This window comes from Cebidichthys violaceus, unplaced genomic scaffold, assembly GCF_023349555.1.
Source record: "Cebidichthys violaceus isolate CVI_PGR_0920_01 unplaced genomic scaffold, fCebVio1.0.p SCAF_4, whole genome shotgun sequence".
Lineage (NCBI taxonomy): Eukaryota > Metazoa > Chordata > Actinopteri > Perciformes > Stichaeidae > Cebidichthys > Cebidichthys violaceus.
In genome coordinates, this window is record NW_027176594.1 from 7416423 (window position 1) to 7431985 (window position 15563).

Here is a 15563-nt window from a genome sequence, read left to right on the forward strand (position 1 = left end):
TTGCTAGCATTTGATTAGTTCAAAGTATTGGGGAACTGTACTTTGTGGTGATTTACTGAATCCTTAATACATATGGGAATGTGTGCTATTCTAGTACACAAACTCACACTAAATGTTGAGGCCCTGTGTTAAGGTGTTATGCTTAATTGCATAAAATAAATGTGTTTAATCAAATGTCCACAATCTAACTGACACATAATAACCAAGGGAAAAATAGGATCCCAGAACAGGAGTAGGCCTATCAGTTGGTCTCCGTGTTGGGCTATGAGCAGAATTTTATGAATATGCCATGAGAAGTTGCCATGATTTCTGTAACTGTAAGTACTTGCATAAGTTTTGGGGACTTACAAAAAAAAAAGTCAGCCAAGTTATCCTGACTTAATGGTGTCTTTTAAATGCAATGCTCTCATTTTGTAACCCAGACTGTCTGTTGTAAATTTTTTGTCAATTGAGCATCTAACTCAGACTTTATACAACTGTTTTCACAGGTTAATGACAAACTGTGCGGCTATTACAATTGGTGGACTACCCCTTTAAAAAGGGCAAAATGAACAAAGTCCCACAGCTTCATTTTACCCCTGGGGCCCCCAGTGGGTTATTCTAGTCATACATATTGCACAATTACACATACACTTTGTTTTTGCTGTATCTAAATCTATAAGACAAGTCAAAAGGTAAAGTGTTTCCACTGCACATTTATTGTCAGCCAATTACAAATCTAACAAACCGATCCCCAAGTATGAAAACACAACTTGAAAGTAGCTCAAATGTCTTAAAACTACCAGAATGTTTTTAGACAAACAGAGCAATTACAGCCAAGTACAAAAAATATATTCAAGTGTTAATGGATTCACTATTGGAGATTCGATTTTCCCCTCAAATCTTGCAAGTACAAAGTAAAGATGAAGCACACACATTGTCTCTGAAGAAACAATTAAAAAGTACCATCATGATTATAAACATGGAATTAATTCATATTACTCTGCTAAATAAGTTATTTCAGGTGTGTGACAGTGATTGACACAAAACAGTAAATTACTCCTCAGTAAACATTTAATTCAAAAACAAAGGAATGTTGACAGAGAGGAGCGTTTCTATTCATGGGGAGAGTCAATACACTGTCTACAGTGTGATATTTACATGTACATTTATACTGTATCTGGGTTGGGATAATTACAGTGGTAGTATACCCATCAAATAACACATGCATCCTGTGTGTGCCCATCATAAATACATTTTTGAGGAACTCCATAAAAAGACAATGAAAGAATTCCTGATTTCAAACAAAATGTCAAATTAAAATGACTTAAATACTCACAGGAATGTAAACATTGCATGTGTTGTTAAGAAGATAAAAACATTCACTCCTCTTCTCTCTTGCATGCTTTCACTGCATGAGGCTGAGGTGTGATAGCTGTCCCTGAATGCAATAAGTGACAATATTTGCCCCTGGATAGTTCATGGTATCGCTACCAACTGGAGTCAAAAACCTTCTTGCACATGTTTGAGTTCTCCCGGTGAAGAGGGAATTCAGAGCCGGGGATGAGCTGCTTCTTGCTCTTATGCGACACAAAGCTCTTCCCTGATGACACGCTCTCATACTTGGTCAGGTATTCACTGAAAGCAGAGCATCAAGAATAGACCATATGTTTTTTGCATGAGATGATTCAACAATAAAAATCAGAAAGAGTATTGACATTTTCTGTACAAAGAGGGTCTCACAATACCTGACGGGGAAGGTACTCTTGTCCATCTGCATGCACACCAGGAAGGGATATTCGGAAAACTGGACAGTGGTGATAAAGTCCAGAGAAGCTTCTGTTTCAAAGCTGACCTCCACACCCGCTCTCATGAAGTCCATGTCCACTGTAACGTTGCCAGTGACCACTAACGCTCCCCTGAATGAAAAAACATGTGAAAATGTGTCAATCTGACAAAGAACAGTATGTCAAACTTATGATTTCCCTTTGTTTCCTTAAAGTTCATATAATTTACATGGTAAATGTCTAAAAAAAACACAGTAATTGAATGGAGTTAAACGTGATATTATTAAAAATATATTTAAAATCACATGTGTGAGAAACGTCATATAGATTTATTACATGGGACAATTTGTGAATATTTCACATATGAAATAGCATAACTTGTTTGTGAAATATGTTTGCCTTGTAAGGCCCAGGAGGGGTAAAGAGATTAACACTGTTCATTCTTTTTTATTGTAGGAGTCCATTATTTTCTATATTGGGACAATTTAGAGTGCAGTGTTGTTGGTCACACACAAAATGTATACAATTAATGCTGTTTTTAATCTTTTTTTCAACCAGCAGTTACCACTTAACCAGAAAGCCTAATGTGAAACAAAACAATCAGAAATGATTATTTTATTTAGCCTTGTCCCAACTACATTGGAATGGTCCTTGTTTGTGACCATTTATTTGTATCATACAGTTTCTATAGGCAGCTGAAAAGCACAGTAGAGCTCACACACTAACAAGTAGAGTTTAACTATCATGTAATAACTTCCTTTTATGTTTCAAATCAAAGTGTGTGCCAACCAGTTGAATATCCAACCTCTGTAACGATGCCAGTGGAGACATGCCTTGGCAAAGATGCCAGTGTGGTTTGTTCTGCTTCTATAGATAGCCTACCAGTCTATTATCAGAGTGGAAGAGGTACAACTATGCTGATCCATTCACCTGCCTCTGCCCTTCCCCTGCACACACTGGTCAAATCATCCCAAAGTTCAAATCCAAGATGTGGCCCCAAACAGTGGTCAAAAAGTACAACGGAAACCCCAAAACAGAAACATTTGTTCCACAGGATGCTGTTCCAAAAAAAAGTTATCAATTCCACAGCATCGTGTGTTTTTTGCCCATTAATAGAGATCCCCATTACAATTACCTTTTTTTCCATCCTTTCTAAGTTATTCTTAGTGGAAATTTACATATAATCACAATCACTAAAGCAAGTGTGATTATAAGGCACTAGGGCAGGGGATCGTTTCAATTTTGATGCAGTGCCAGCACAAAACCCAAGTTTTAGTCCGGCATCTTTTTGATAATTTACTTTGCCTAATTAAGTAAAAATATATTTTTCTGCAAAGATTTTTTTCCATTTAGCTAAATACTCTTAAAATGCATTAAAAATCTGAGAACATCTGACCAAAAAACAAGTGAACAGAATGAAGAATCTGATTAAAATACTCAGTGTCAAGTTTTGGTACATGAGTTTGGTTTTTAAAAAACACTTAAGCGTAAATGAAGAACTGTCGGTCTACTGAGGAAAATCACACCCTATTTGAATGTTAAAAATCTGCGGCATTACCCTTTAAATCCCATTTCATCACCAGATGCCGCGAGCTAAACAATACCAGCACGATGATGTGCGTTGACGGTAATGTTTTAAAATAGAGAACCAGACAGAGCTGACGTCATATCCACACAGACCTAGAAATGAGACTGACATGAAGCACAATGCTGGAGCATGTCCAACAGGCCGGTGGAACAAATGAATCAGACAACACTTATAGACCATCTAAAGTTTACATGAATCCAACATCAATAGAAATCTATTTGCAGTGCGGTGACATGGCTCGACCTTGACCTCTAAAACAACTTTCCTTTCAGTCATGAAGGTTGTTTCTACGAGTTGTCTGTCTATCACAAAGGCCTTTGCCCTGCAAGTGTGTTACATCATGATGTAGATACAGTACTTCACAAACATACTCAGTGAGATCATTATCACTCCAAGGCTGTACTTGAGGCTGTGACCCTATAAACAGGGTACACAACATTATGTAAAAGCTTTGCTGATGCCCCGATACGGCTACAGGAGAAAAACACCTTCGAAGGCAGTTTTATTGTTTCGTCTCTGAACTGTACCTGTTGTTGACGCTGGTCTTGGACTCCCTGTACCACAGACTGATCTCCATGCCGCCAGAGATGTCAATGGCTAACCCTCCTTGGAACTCCGCACTCGCCTTCAGACCAGACTGCAGCTGGATCACCTGGAGGGCCGAATATGAGCGGGGGAAAAAAACAAAAATGGAAGACTCCATTATGTCAGACTCCACTGATAATTCAGATTCCTTTTATCATTGATCATCTGTTAAAAAGGGCTGTAAAAGCAATTTCAAAGTAGCCACAGCATAAGGGATAAGAAATGCCACATCCTTGTATCAGCTGTACAAATTTAGACCCTGTTCATTCATCATCACTAAGCTTAATAACTGAAGTTATGACCTGGAGTCGTTCACTATCTGTGCCTGTGTACACATACTGTATGCATCTGACCAAGCAATGGTCAGTGCCTACTGACATGAACCATGCTGTCTTGCTAGTTAATGTACTGTACACGTTTAGGAAACTAAAAAGGTTAGAGTAAGTAAGAATGAAATCAGTGCTGACTGCTGGCAGGAGATGGGATGCAAACCTCACCACAAAGTCTATGCATTGTATGCCCGATCATCCACATGTTCTCTTTTTGTGGCACTATAACGTGGCAACATCACATTACTTCTGTTAAGCAACTGAACATAAGTCTTTTCAAACTCTTTTAAAATATGACCAATGCTGTTGTTTTCCTCGAGATGACCTCAACCAAGCTGAAAAACAACCAGCAAATCTGACTTTGTTTTGAAGCGTAATTAAGATTTCTGGGAGCATTGCACAGCTCAACAATGGGCATCAAATACCAGCCGTTAAGGTCATTTACTGGTTGCATGAATGACTCATTACTACTGAATTTCACTCTTGTTCATAACCATACTGAATGTAAACTTTAAACACTGAGATTGAGTTCAACTACTACATTCAGGTCTGGTGTAAATGAATGAGGTAAATGAGTGAGCTGCTTACCTCAGAATGATCAGTCAGCAGGATGAGACCCTTCACGACATTCATCGGCTCCCCGGACATGGAGAACATTTTGGACATGAGGTCACTGTAACCCTTGAAGAAGGTGACGGGCCGCAGCTGGACGTCGAACAGCAGAGCTGACATCCCAGCGAACGACTCCAGGTCCTCCTCTCCCTCATCGGGTGTGGCAGCAATCAGTGACTCCAAACCCTGGGCCTCAATTGCCACCTGGAAGACGGGAAGAATATCCAAATCAGTCTAAATTAGCAGAAGGAGATAACTGGTTGCTCCGTGTACTCAAATGTAGATCAAAATGCTTTAAGTGCTCTTGGAAAATGGGGTAAGAAATCAGGATGAACATGAAGGGAATCCAGCGTTAAATGCGCTGAAGAAGACTTACAGGGGTCAAAATATTTGCTCTTTTAATCATTTGGTCATTATAATAATGGCTATCAAATAATTCCTTCTCTGTTGGTCTTTGATTTTGGAGTTCCTGGATTGCCTTGTTGTTTATCTGTTATCGAAATCAGCAATTTGAAATTTAAAAAATTTGATTTTTTTTTCTTCTCTGATATTTCACATACTCTACATGAACATTCAATATATTTCATCAGAAAAGGAAAGAAAACAGTATATATATATATATATATATATATATATATATATATATATATATGATCTTTTCATATACTAAAAACATAGCATGCATATATTACAAATTCCTGTTCCTGCAACAGTGTTCCAGCATTCAAGTAATTATTTAATTTTCTTGACATGGTTTCCTTACCTGTAGTCCATGTAGCATCGCTCCTTTACTAGCACCATAAATATTCATGTTGCTTCTCCTCAGGATCCCAGAGCCTGAATACAGGATGTCCAAACTGTATGTGGAGGTCACATCAGCAGATCCTGAAGGAAGAGGATTTGAAAGCGCCAAGTCAGCATGCACAAACCTGTTGTAATGTTAGCTTAAAAACTATGAGTTTTCAGGACCAATATCAAGCTTAAATATGCAACCATCCATAAGGTCAATATGTAACTTGGTTGACTTGTAACATTTTATACTGCACTACTTTGCAGTTTAATTTTATTAGAATCTTTTTAAATGTTAGAACGTTGCATTGAGTATTTTTTTAGGCTTAGAGATGAGAGTTGATTACTTACGTGCCATGAATCCTGAGAATGCAGACGACGACCCAACTTTTGCAAAACGGTCGTAGTTATGAGAAACCATGTCCTTCATAGCTTGTTGTAAAATTTTGCTAAAAAATTAAGAAAAAAAACATTATTTCCTAAATGGCCGCAATATGCATTGATAAAACACACAAAATGTTTTTTTTGTGTGTATGTGTTCAGCTCCGAAGCCTTTTTAAAAAAGTTTTAATTTTCATTGTTGGTCCATTGGATCACCCATTACACACCTGGCTGGCATCTGGAAGCGGATGATGTCCTGGATCTTGGACAGCATGTATTTGTTCATTTCATGAGGCAGGTTTCCAACAGACAGAAGCAGATTCTTGACCTCCATGTATGAGGGGTTGCTACTGAGGATGACGTCGGCAGCGGCAGCTCTCACGTTTTTCTCATAGATCCGTCGATTCTGGTGGTAAACTCTGCCGACTGTCCGCTTCACCTACAAATGAGATTAAATGCTGGGTTTCAGTTTCTGTTATGTGCTAATCAATTCCACATAACACTCATAAGCAACAGAAGAGGTATGTGCATTATGGCTCACCTCATCAGTCATGAGATGGACATCGTATCTCTGCAGGGCAGTGAGGGCGATGGTGCTGTAAGCTCCCACCTCTGACTCTGCATATTTGGTAAAAATGGGGATGGCCTCGGGCAGCAGAGAGTTCTTTAGAGCCAGAAGATACATCTGGACCTCGGACTCTACCTGCGCGCTGCCAGCACCATCTAAAATCAGCTTCTTCACCTGCACCACTGTCTGAGAGGTAAATACATCGCAGAAGATCATCAGTCAGCTCAGGGATTCATTAAAATTTGGTTAGTTGGTTAGTTTGACGTGTTTTACATTATCATCTAGTATCTTCTTGGAAGCTCACCGGTAAGTTGCACCCTCCTTTCTGACACAGTCGATGGACCAGGGCTCCCATGATGATCACCACTGACTCTTTAATGTCTGTGCTGCCAATCTTTCCCTTCGAAATATCCTGAAAAGGAAACAATCCTCATAAAACTTCACAAAAGTATAACATGGCTTGGTTTTCAAAACTCTTTCCCAGGACTACATTTTTAAGACTTATCCTTTTAAATAATCTATTTTTCATGTTTCTCTTCACCGATATCTACTAGATGACGGCAGGTCTTATTGTTTCCTTTGATAAGCAAGAAAAGGTGCCAATTATGTTATTGGAAACATGATGCTCACCAGCAGAACCTGGAGCATTCTCTCGTTGGGATGTGAAGCAAAGCCACATGCGTAGAGAAACCTCTCCTGCAGAACCAAACCTTTGGCATCGGTGAAGTTAAGGAATTCCAGCATGGCATCCAGAGATGCAACGGTCTGGGAGGAGGTCACAGCATCCACCGCCTGAGGTCTGAGCAGAAAGAAAGTAAACACAACGATAGTAAGTTGATAAAGTTAGACTAATTCAAAGAAACAGCTGAGTGATGGAGTCAGTAAGCAAATTAAGAGAGAAGGAGGAGCCTGTTTACAGAGATGTCTTGCTGGCACTCTTCAGCACTTTGAGGATCTCGTCCTTGGACGCCTTCCTAATGCTCTGGATGAGGTCCAGGAAGCTGCGAGGAGCCGTGGCTTTGGACAGGTTCGCTGGCTCCAGCAGTTTCTGTTGAGTCTGCCAATGTTCAAAAAGCTAAGAGGGGATTAGAAGAGAGATCACCTTCAGTCAATAATTACCTTACAAAAAACTACAGTGACTATTTACTAATACATTGTTATTCAGGAGTTGTTCAGTAATAATGACCTGAATAACCCAGAGCTTCATACTCTGAGGAAGGTCTGTAGGCACCAATGAGTTGTTCTGATTAAATAAAAACATTGTGTGGGGATCTTAATGCAACTGTATAAGAAATACTGGATGTTCAAGTGTCCCGTCCTGCCTCCTAGTAATAATCACTACTAATGAATGCAAGTAAAGAACATAATTTGTTTATTGAACTGGTTACCAAGACATTATAGTATACTCAAAATGAAATTCATGAAGAGAAGGCCCTGGAGCTGTGGCCTCATAAATATATTAATAGTACCAGCTGCTCCTTTTTACAATAACAAATGGGCCATAATAATAATAACAACAACAACAACAACAACAACAACAACAACAACAACAACTCAAAAATAGAATAAACAATAATTCCAGTTTGTTACAACTTCAGTTGTATTTTCGTAGTTTGGGTCATTGTTCCTGTCATAAGTCTCAACATTGCTAATGAATGTTATCTGGACAATGCAATGACATCGCATAAAGAATTCTGACAGGGTGAGAAACACAAGCAGTCAGATGATCATATACGTTTCAAACAAACCCCAGTCTTGCAAAATTTAGTTGGAAGCTCTGTAATGCTGTAGTAAATGCTAACAATAGCAACAATGAGAGTGCAAACATGGTAGTGTATAGCAGTTATAATAATTAACATGTTCATCATCAGTTTAGCATGTTAGAATGCTAACATTTGCGCACTAAAAGTGATGAAAAATGTCATCAAAAGGAAAAATTTTAAATGTACCTGCTGACGGCACTAGTGAAAAAAGTCAAAGAATCACAGAAGTTAATAAGGATTTATCCTAAGCGTGGCATGGATTTCTGCACTAATGTCATGGTAATCAATCCAATATTTGTCATGACATTTCACACAAAACCACAAATTTCAACCTCATGGTGGCTCTAGAGCATAGAAATGTCTATCCAAAATAGCAATCTATTCAACACTGATATTTGAGTCTGAATCAAAGCGGTGGGCCAACATTGCCATCCATGGAGCTGTGTTTGTGCAAGTAAAGATTTGTTGCGTGAAAGTGAACAGGTACTCACTGATGGACAGCCCTTGCACTGGGATTTGACCTTTTCTGCAATGATACCAACAGCTGCCAGTTTTGCATCGATTGACTTGACAACCCCAGCCACATCTTTCCCAGCAGCCTCCAGCGGTCCAGCCTCTGTCCCTACAAATGTGAAAATTTGCCTGGGAAGCAACAAATTTTATTTTTTTAATGTTGCTGTATTTGACATGGCAGCTGACGCCAATTCTTTGTAGAGGCATTTACCTAGACAAGACTTTAGCTGCAGCAGATCTGCGGGTATTAACAGCTAGCGAGTGTGTTTCTTCAGCCACAGCAGAGTGGATGAAACCATCTTCAAGTGTAAACGTTGTAGCAGAACTGGACTTTCTGCTCACACCCAACACCTGAAGGGGGGACATATCGAGGCGTAATTTGTTAGTGATTCTATAATCGTTCGTATTTCAACACGGTGATCCGGTCTGGATGCTGACATACCTGACTGTGTGTGGTGAATCCAGTCTCCACAGTCTTACACGTCTCCAGGTTCTTGGTTCTCGTCACTTGACCTTTTACTGCCCTGTACTCGACCGTGCACCTTCCAGACACGTCATTCTATTCCCAGACATTAAGTTTGTTCACATTAGCGACATGTAATGAAATAGGAAATGCATGAATAAATGGGATGGGAGCATTATCATGTTGTTTACCTCTATAACCTTCCCAGTGTTGAGCTGTACTTGCAGTAAGCTGGCCAGCCCTCTTTTTAGGTTCTTGATGGTTGCAGGTTCGGCCCAGTAGGAATAAAATGCTTTTGCCTGGAAAGAAAGCAGCACATTAAACAGAATCTTATGCTTTTGAACAATGGATACAAAGGCATTTTGTCGAGCAGATAAAGAGGGAAGTGACCCACAGCGCTATACATGCGGCACCTCACAAAGGCTTTCAGGGTGTCAGTTTTCCGTTGCACACTTGTGTATAGAAATGCATGCTCATGACATCAGCGACTATTTACATTACATGAAGAAATAAGATATTCTTTGAAGTGCAGATCAAAAACAAGGCCAGGATACTTTGTTGTTAGCACTTTAAACTTTTAAAAAGGTGTCTATCTCAACCTCTAATTATACTCTGAATGCACATCGGTACACAGCACTGACCAGCAAGATGAGTCATTCTTATGTTTGCCTATGTTGCTGATATCATATTAAAATAATGGAACCAAAGCTCAGTTAAATGGGCTTTCGTTAATCTTGGGAAATATCATATCACATCACACAGTTCAGTTTTCCGGTGAGGGTTCAGCTCGGCTCAATAATGGACTCCGTGTCCTGCTCATGAGTGGAGAAAGCAGCCTATTACATCATCCTACAGTGTCTCCAATACAGTATGTTATTTATGTGTGGCGCTCGACCACAATATCAGCTAGGACCAACATAAATAGATCTGTCCACTGCTACTCTGTGTAACTTTCCTGTCCAAGTCTGCCATCAGTATAAACAAAATAACAACACCAGGGGAGACACTGATCTATCCGGTTTCTCACAACCGTTACCCCACACTGAACCACTTTTAATCCTAAAACGTTTTTTTCAGCTGGTGAACAACTGTGACTATGCAATTTACAGAATAAGATACAATACATACAGTATGCTGTTGAATAATCTTCTATATTTACTCTGCTTCACACTAGAAATATTAGTACTTAATAATTGGTTCACAAATAAAAAAACAATTGTTTTATTCATGGGTAGTAAAGCATTAAATAATGACTTATAGATCAGTTACAAGCCAAAAAAACCAAAAACATTTTAGACCCATTTTTTAACACCTTTCTGTTTGGTAATATACAATGCAATTATAAATGTTCAAATCAATTAAAACATGCTTAAAATATTGTTAACACACTGATTTTGAGGGCTCCAGATCCTCTGCAGCACTTTTCTGTTGGTAATTGGTCATACAGTCCAATTATTCAAATGGATTTCTTATTAATGATCTACAAAAAATTTTTAAATGATTAAGTGAGCATTAATAGAGCTCTTAATTACAATTTATAAACCCTTTATAAAGTGGTATCCAACCCTTTACATGTAATCCAGAAAAAAGACATTGATAATTGTGTAAAGGGATTATTACTCTTGCTATGTACAGTATTTAACTGTAAACTAGTGCCATATAATGTTTCCCCTGAGCCACCAGTCAGCTTGCTATAATTCTTTCGGTGGCAATTATGCATTATTGGATACCGCCCACAGTGATAATGACTTGATAACAGTTTGGCTTGAACTCAAACATCTCGCAGCCTGTAAGATGACAGCATGAAGCTTATCCACCAACCCGGAGGCTTGACTCTTGCTCATTCATTCTTTGACCCTCTGAACCTACTGACCTTTACACACACACACACACACACACACACACACACACACACACACACACACACACACACACACACACACACACACACACACACACACACACACACACACACACACACACACACACACAGTGTTTCCCCTGCCAGCATCATCACTCCACCACAATGAAAGTTAGCTCACTGATTCTCTGAAGACAACAGTGGAGTGTATAATGATTTAATAATATAAATCATTAATCATAAGATTATAAATCTGTCGAAAACAACAATTTATATAATCTCCATGAATTGCTCCTGTTGTTCTTTACCTTGAATGATAATAAACTATGGTGATATTTGTCAAAAACATTCACTCTTTATGTTAAAAGATGTTTTATTTCAATAGGATGCCAAAATAAGGAAAACCACTTAAAATACTATGAGATTGTACAGATAATACCAGCAATAGCTGATGTAGCAAGGACTATTTTCTTTATACGCATATTACTTTATATCAAGGATCTAAACCCTTGCAATGTGAACTGCTAAAACAAAATTCCTGACAAAAGAAGGATTAAAGGCTCTCTTACCTTTCCATTTTTCAGATGCAATAAGAAAGGTTTAGTCAGAGCTGCCAGTTTGGTCTTCCCCAAAACGCTTTCTGCAGTGGATCCATGGAGGACATTCTTCTTCTCTGATCGTTGGGACGCAGGACCGATTCTCACATTAGAGATCTAAGAATGAGAGATTAATTAATCTGAGCAAAAGCCTGCACTTCCTTTGTTGCGATGCATCTTTTTTGTGCGTTGTCAACACGTCAACAGCTTATACGAAGGAAAGATGCAGACTTTTACCAGTTGAATCAAAAGAGAAATAAGTGGATGATTTTAACTCTCAAAATGACATCATGTCCCGTCTCAACATATATTGAACCGACATACCGCCAGTTGGATCAGTTGATCGTCTTTGCTGCTGGGGTCTCTCCACACTAGGTTGACGTCCACATCGCTTGAGATCTTGTAGCCAGCACTGCCCTCTTTTGACCCCCTGGTCCTGTCCACCAGCACCTCAGTGGTGTAGCTGAATTTGTACAGCTGGTTGTTGTTCAGCCGGGGTCCAGCAGCACCTGAAGAAACACAGGAAACACAGCTGGTGAGCAAACAGGAGTGAAGAGAGTGAGTTTGATCTGCTAAAAGACCACTGTCATATTGTGGTGTGAAGATATTGTAGGTTTGTTAATATACTGCCGACTTAAGGCGTTTCAACATGAAATTTGCTTTACATTTTCAAAAGTGTACTTCTGCTTTTTAGACATGTTTGATATCCATCCACTGGTTTCATTTTGTGTCTGTACCTTATGAGTATTAGCTAGTAGAAACCTGAAATAGTAATCCAACATCAACAACATTCAGCCATCGCCATTTGTTTGTCGCTGTAGTTGTGAGCAGGGACTGTTTTAAAAACTGTTTTGGTGGTGTGTTCAAGCTCTAAAATCTTAAATTTGAGTGTTGAGCAATGGCTGTGTTGTCAGAAAAATAAACCTGGGAAACAAACATGAATATTGTGTGAAAGATAAAAAGGTATTTTGGTAGTTTCTTACAATTTAAAAAATTGCTGTTTGGGAGCAAACTTTCAAACCTCAGATGTATTAGCTCAAATAAGTGCACCATTAAGGATACTTTTTAAAAAAAGCCTCACTTTTAACTGCCTTACCGTCAATGAAAATGTAAATTTGACAAGCAACAATGACCAAATGTTTGCTCTGATGAATTAACTTAAACCAGAAGACTAAAATGCTGTAGTCTTTGTCTTTACTTCTGGCAGTTTTTAATAATAAAGCATTCTGAAACTCTCTGTTGAAAAGGCCTTTTTAGCTAAATTAAACATCAAACATGGTGTTGCTTATTTTAAAACTTATTCCAGGTATCTTTTACTTGTGGCCACACAACCTCTGAAATGTTGTGTTTTTAGCTTCCAAAATACACTTCAGGTATTTTTCAATAAAAAAACTTCTACTGAAAAAACAGCTCCTTTTCTTTCATTGATTGTTTCCTTTAAATAAATACTATCTGTGGATAGCGTTGAGATGATTCCATCAGAGGCCATTTAACAAGGTGTGTTCAACCTGAGAGAAGATAAAAATTTCTCCACTGCTCTCCTAAGGACAAGCTTTCCATTAGATATGACATTAGGCCACGAGGGAAGGCAGACTGACGTGTCAGTACTTGATTTCATCACTGGTCGTTGAGGAACGCAGAGCTGAAATTCAACAAATAAAAATGTCTTTTATCAACAGCTGACTGAGATTTTTAGACATCAGAAGCAAAACACAACCAGAAATAAAGTATTTTTGGGGTTTTGTAATGTTGTGTTTTATCTTTCTTGAGTCCTTCACCCATCAATTAGTGATGTCACAAAGCAGCACTATGTGAATGAAGCGAGTCCATTGACAATGAATAGGAGACTGTCATTGTAGTCTCTGTGAGATCACCCAGTGTGATATCCTGCCAGGATTAATTCATTTTGGGTATTTTTCAGTCTCTATGGTAGAACAAAATTAAGCTCGATACCTTGGATCATCTATGACTTTCTCTCAAAGAAGAAGGCTCCAAGCACAACAAAGTGTCATTTTGAGCAGCAAATAAATCCTCTTGCCACATTTCTACTAATTGAGCATGAAGTAAATATCTTCTTGTCCAAATACATACATTCAACCTATATTATATAATCTACTAACGTTACTGTTGGCCCCAAATCACACTACTTCTCACCGAAAACAAACAAACAATCAACTCACCTTTGGCAGAAGCTGAGACAGAGCAGGCTGCACAAAGCAATAACACTAGAGTTAACATTGTGTGTCGGCTCGCTGTAGCCAGAAGAACCAAAACGCGAGAGTCTGTGCAACACTAAAGGGCCAAAAAAGAAAGGCAAAGCGAGTCCGAGCTTCTCCTATTATGTTTTATCGGAGGGGAGGGCAGACTCCAAACTCCACGCTCAAGTACTAAGTACGAGATAACCAGCAAATCATTAACCGGACGAGCACAGATTTGACAGGAACTTCTGCAATTGACAGATGCACCCATGAGTCCCCTTTTAATAGAGCGAGGCCGGGACTGTGACTGCGTCTGCGCGCGGCCACGTGATTGATTAATCAATACAAATGGGATCATCTGATTGATTCAAGTGAGACTCGTCGGTTAAGTTTCTGCTGCAAGCCCTGCTTAGTAGACAAACAATTAAGTTATAAATACAAGTCATACAATTAGTGAAAACATATCTAAATTAGCACGTAAGAGCATATTTACCAGGAGGTCGCAGAGAGACGTCATGTTAGACACCATTCACCTACTTTTTTTCTTTTTGGGATGAACAGTTGGTACTTTGTCAGCGTGTCCTTCGGTTGGAGGAAATGGGCAGTCTGTCGGTGAAACCAGCCCTCTAGCTCAAATTACAGCGTCTCACTGGACCCCAAAGTTTGGTGTACGTTTTGAGTAAATTAAGGACACTGTTGATCGATTGTAGACTTAATTAATCTATAAATTAGTGTTACGGGTAATTATAACAGTTGCAACGTCAGTTTTTGAAATGAAAAAAATAGCTGTATTCGGTAATCTGCAGTGTGTTGCGTAATTTCAGGCAATTTCTCTTAATAGCTCCATTCGACGATTCCACCAGCAACAATACATTCACACGTATTCTGATGTTCTCAACTATATTAAATTGGATCCTACTCAAATATTACATTGTTGTGGAATTTAAAAGCCTGTCCTTCACTTTAATTTCAGGTCAAGCTTTCTGTCTCATCTCATTCATAAATTCACATAAATGTCCTGCATTCATCATCTTACTTAAGTAAAAGAGAGGAATTGTACTATAGTGAAAATGTAAAGTGAAATGTTGAATACTTTGTATACTGTTAGATAGTTAACAAATGATTGCATGTGTTTGTAAACTCATCATACGTTTTATATGTAAAATGAAGCTGTCAGATGGAGTAAAAAGCATGTTAAAGAAAATGTTAGCTCAAGTTAGTATTAAGCACTTGAGTACATTTATTTTCCATCACTGAACTCTTGAAGATAAAGATAATTGAGATTGAAGAAGCACTGACTACAGTAAATGTGAGTTTAACTGAGCAGCCAGTGGGTGTCAGTGTTTGTCTGCTGGTGTTGATGGTTACCAGTTTAAAGTTTCTGAATGTGAATCTAAATCCAGAACAGAACACAGAAATATGATCACTTAAGAGATTATGTTATTATCCCACCTCTAGAACACAGACATCATCTCAGCTCACCTTATCTGATGATGCCTTCATTGTCCAAAAACTAGACTCTCCCCAAAGTTAGGAAGCTGTTTTTGTCAG

The 15563-nt window shown here is 38.7% G+C and overlaps 1 protein-coding gene across 1 annotated transcript; it reads right to left on the reverse strand.

Annotated features, from left to right (window-relative positions):
• Positions 1-675: 675 nt before the first annotated feature.
• mttp (microsomal triglyceride transfer protein) lies at positions 676-14153 on the reverse strand. The gene is made up of 18 exons (XM_068727350.1): positions 13995-14153; positions 12139-12323; positions 11788-11931; positions 9549-9656; positions 9337-9453; positions 9106-9245; positions 8873-9023; positions 7536-7693; positions 7249-7417; positions 6923-7030; positions 6592-6804; positions 6278-6489; positions 6021-6118; positions 5644-5765; positions 4857-5084; positions 3882-4006; positions 1728-1898; positions 676-1617 (listed from the first exon to the last, which is right to left on the reverse strand). Exons 1-18 carry the CDS (start codon positions 14050-14052, stop codon positions 1470-1472), a joined length of 2655 nt encoding a protein of 884 aa, XP_068583451.1. The 5' UTR covers positions 14053-14153; the 3' UTR covers positions 676-1469.
• Between the last annotated feature and the right edge of the window lie 1410 nt (positions 14154-15563).

What these genes read in the sequence shown, in the direction of transcription:
- mttp (XM_068727350.1), bottom strand. Translation starts at nt 14,052, where the DNA reads ATGTTAACTCTAGTGTTATTGCTTTGTGCAGCCTGCTCTGTCTCAGCT. An exon ending in AAGGAGGGTGCAACTTACCG is followed by an intron (nt 6,805 to 6,922) that starts GTGAGCTTCCAA and finishes TTTACCTCTCAG; the next exon opens with ACAGTGGTGCAGGTGAAGAA. An exon ending in CGATGCTACATGGACTACAG is followed by an intron (nt 5,085 to 5,643) that starts GTAAGGAAACCA and finishes CCCGTCTTCCAG; the next exon opens with GTGGCAATTGAGGCCCAGGG.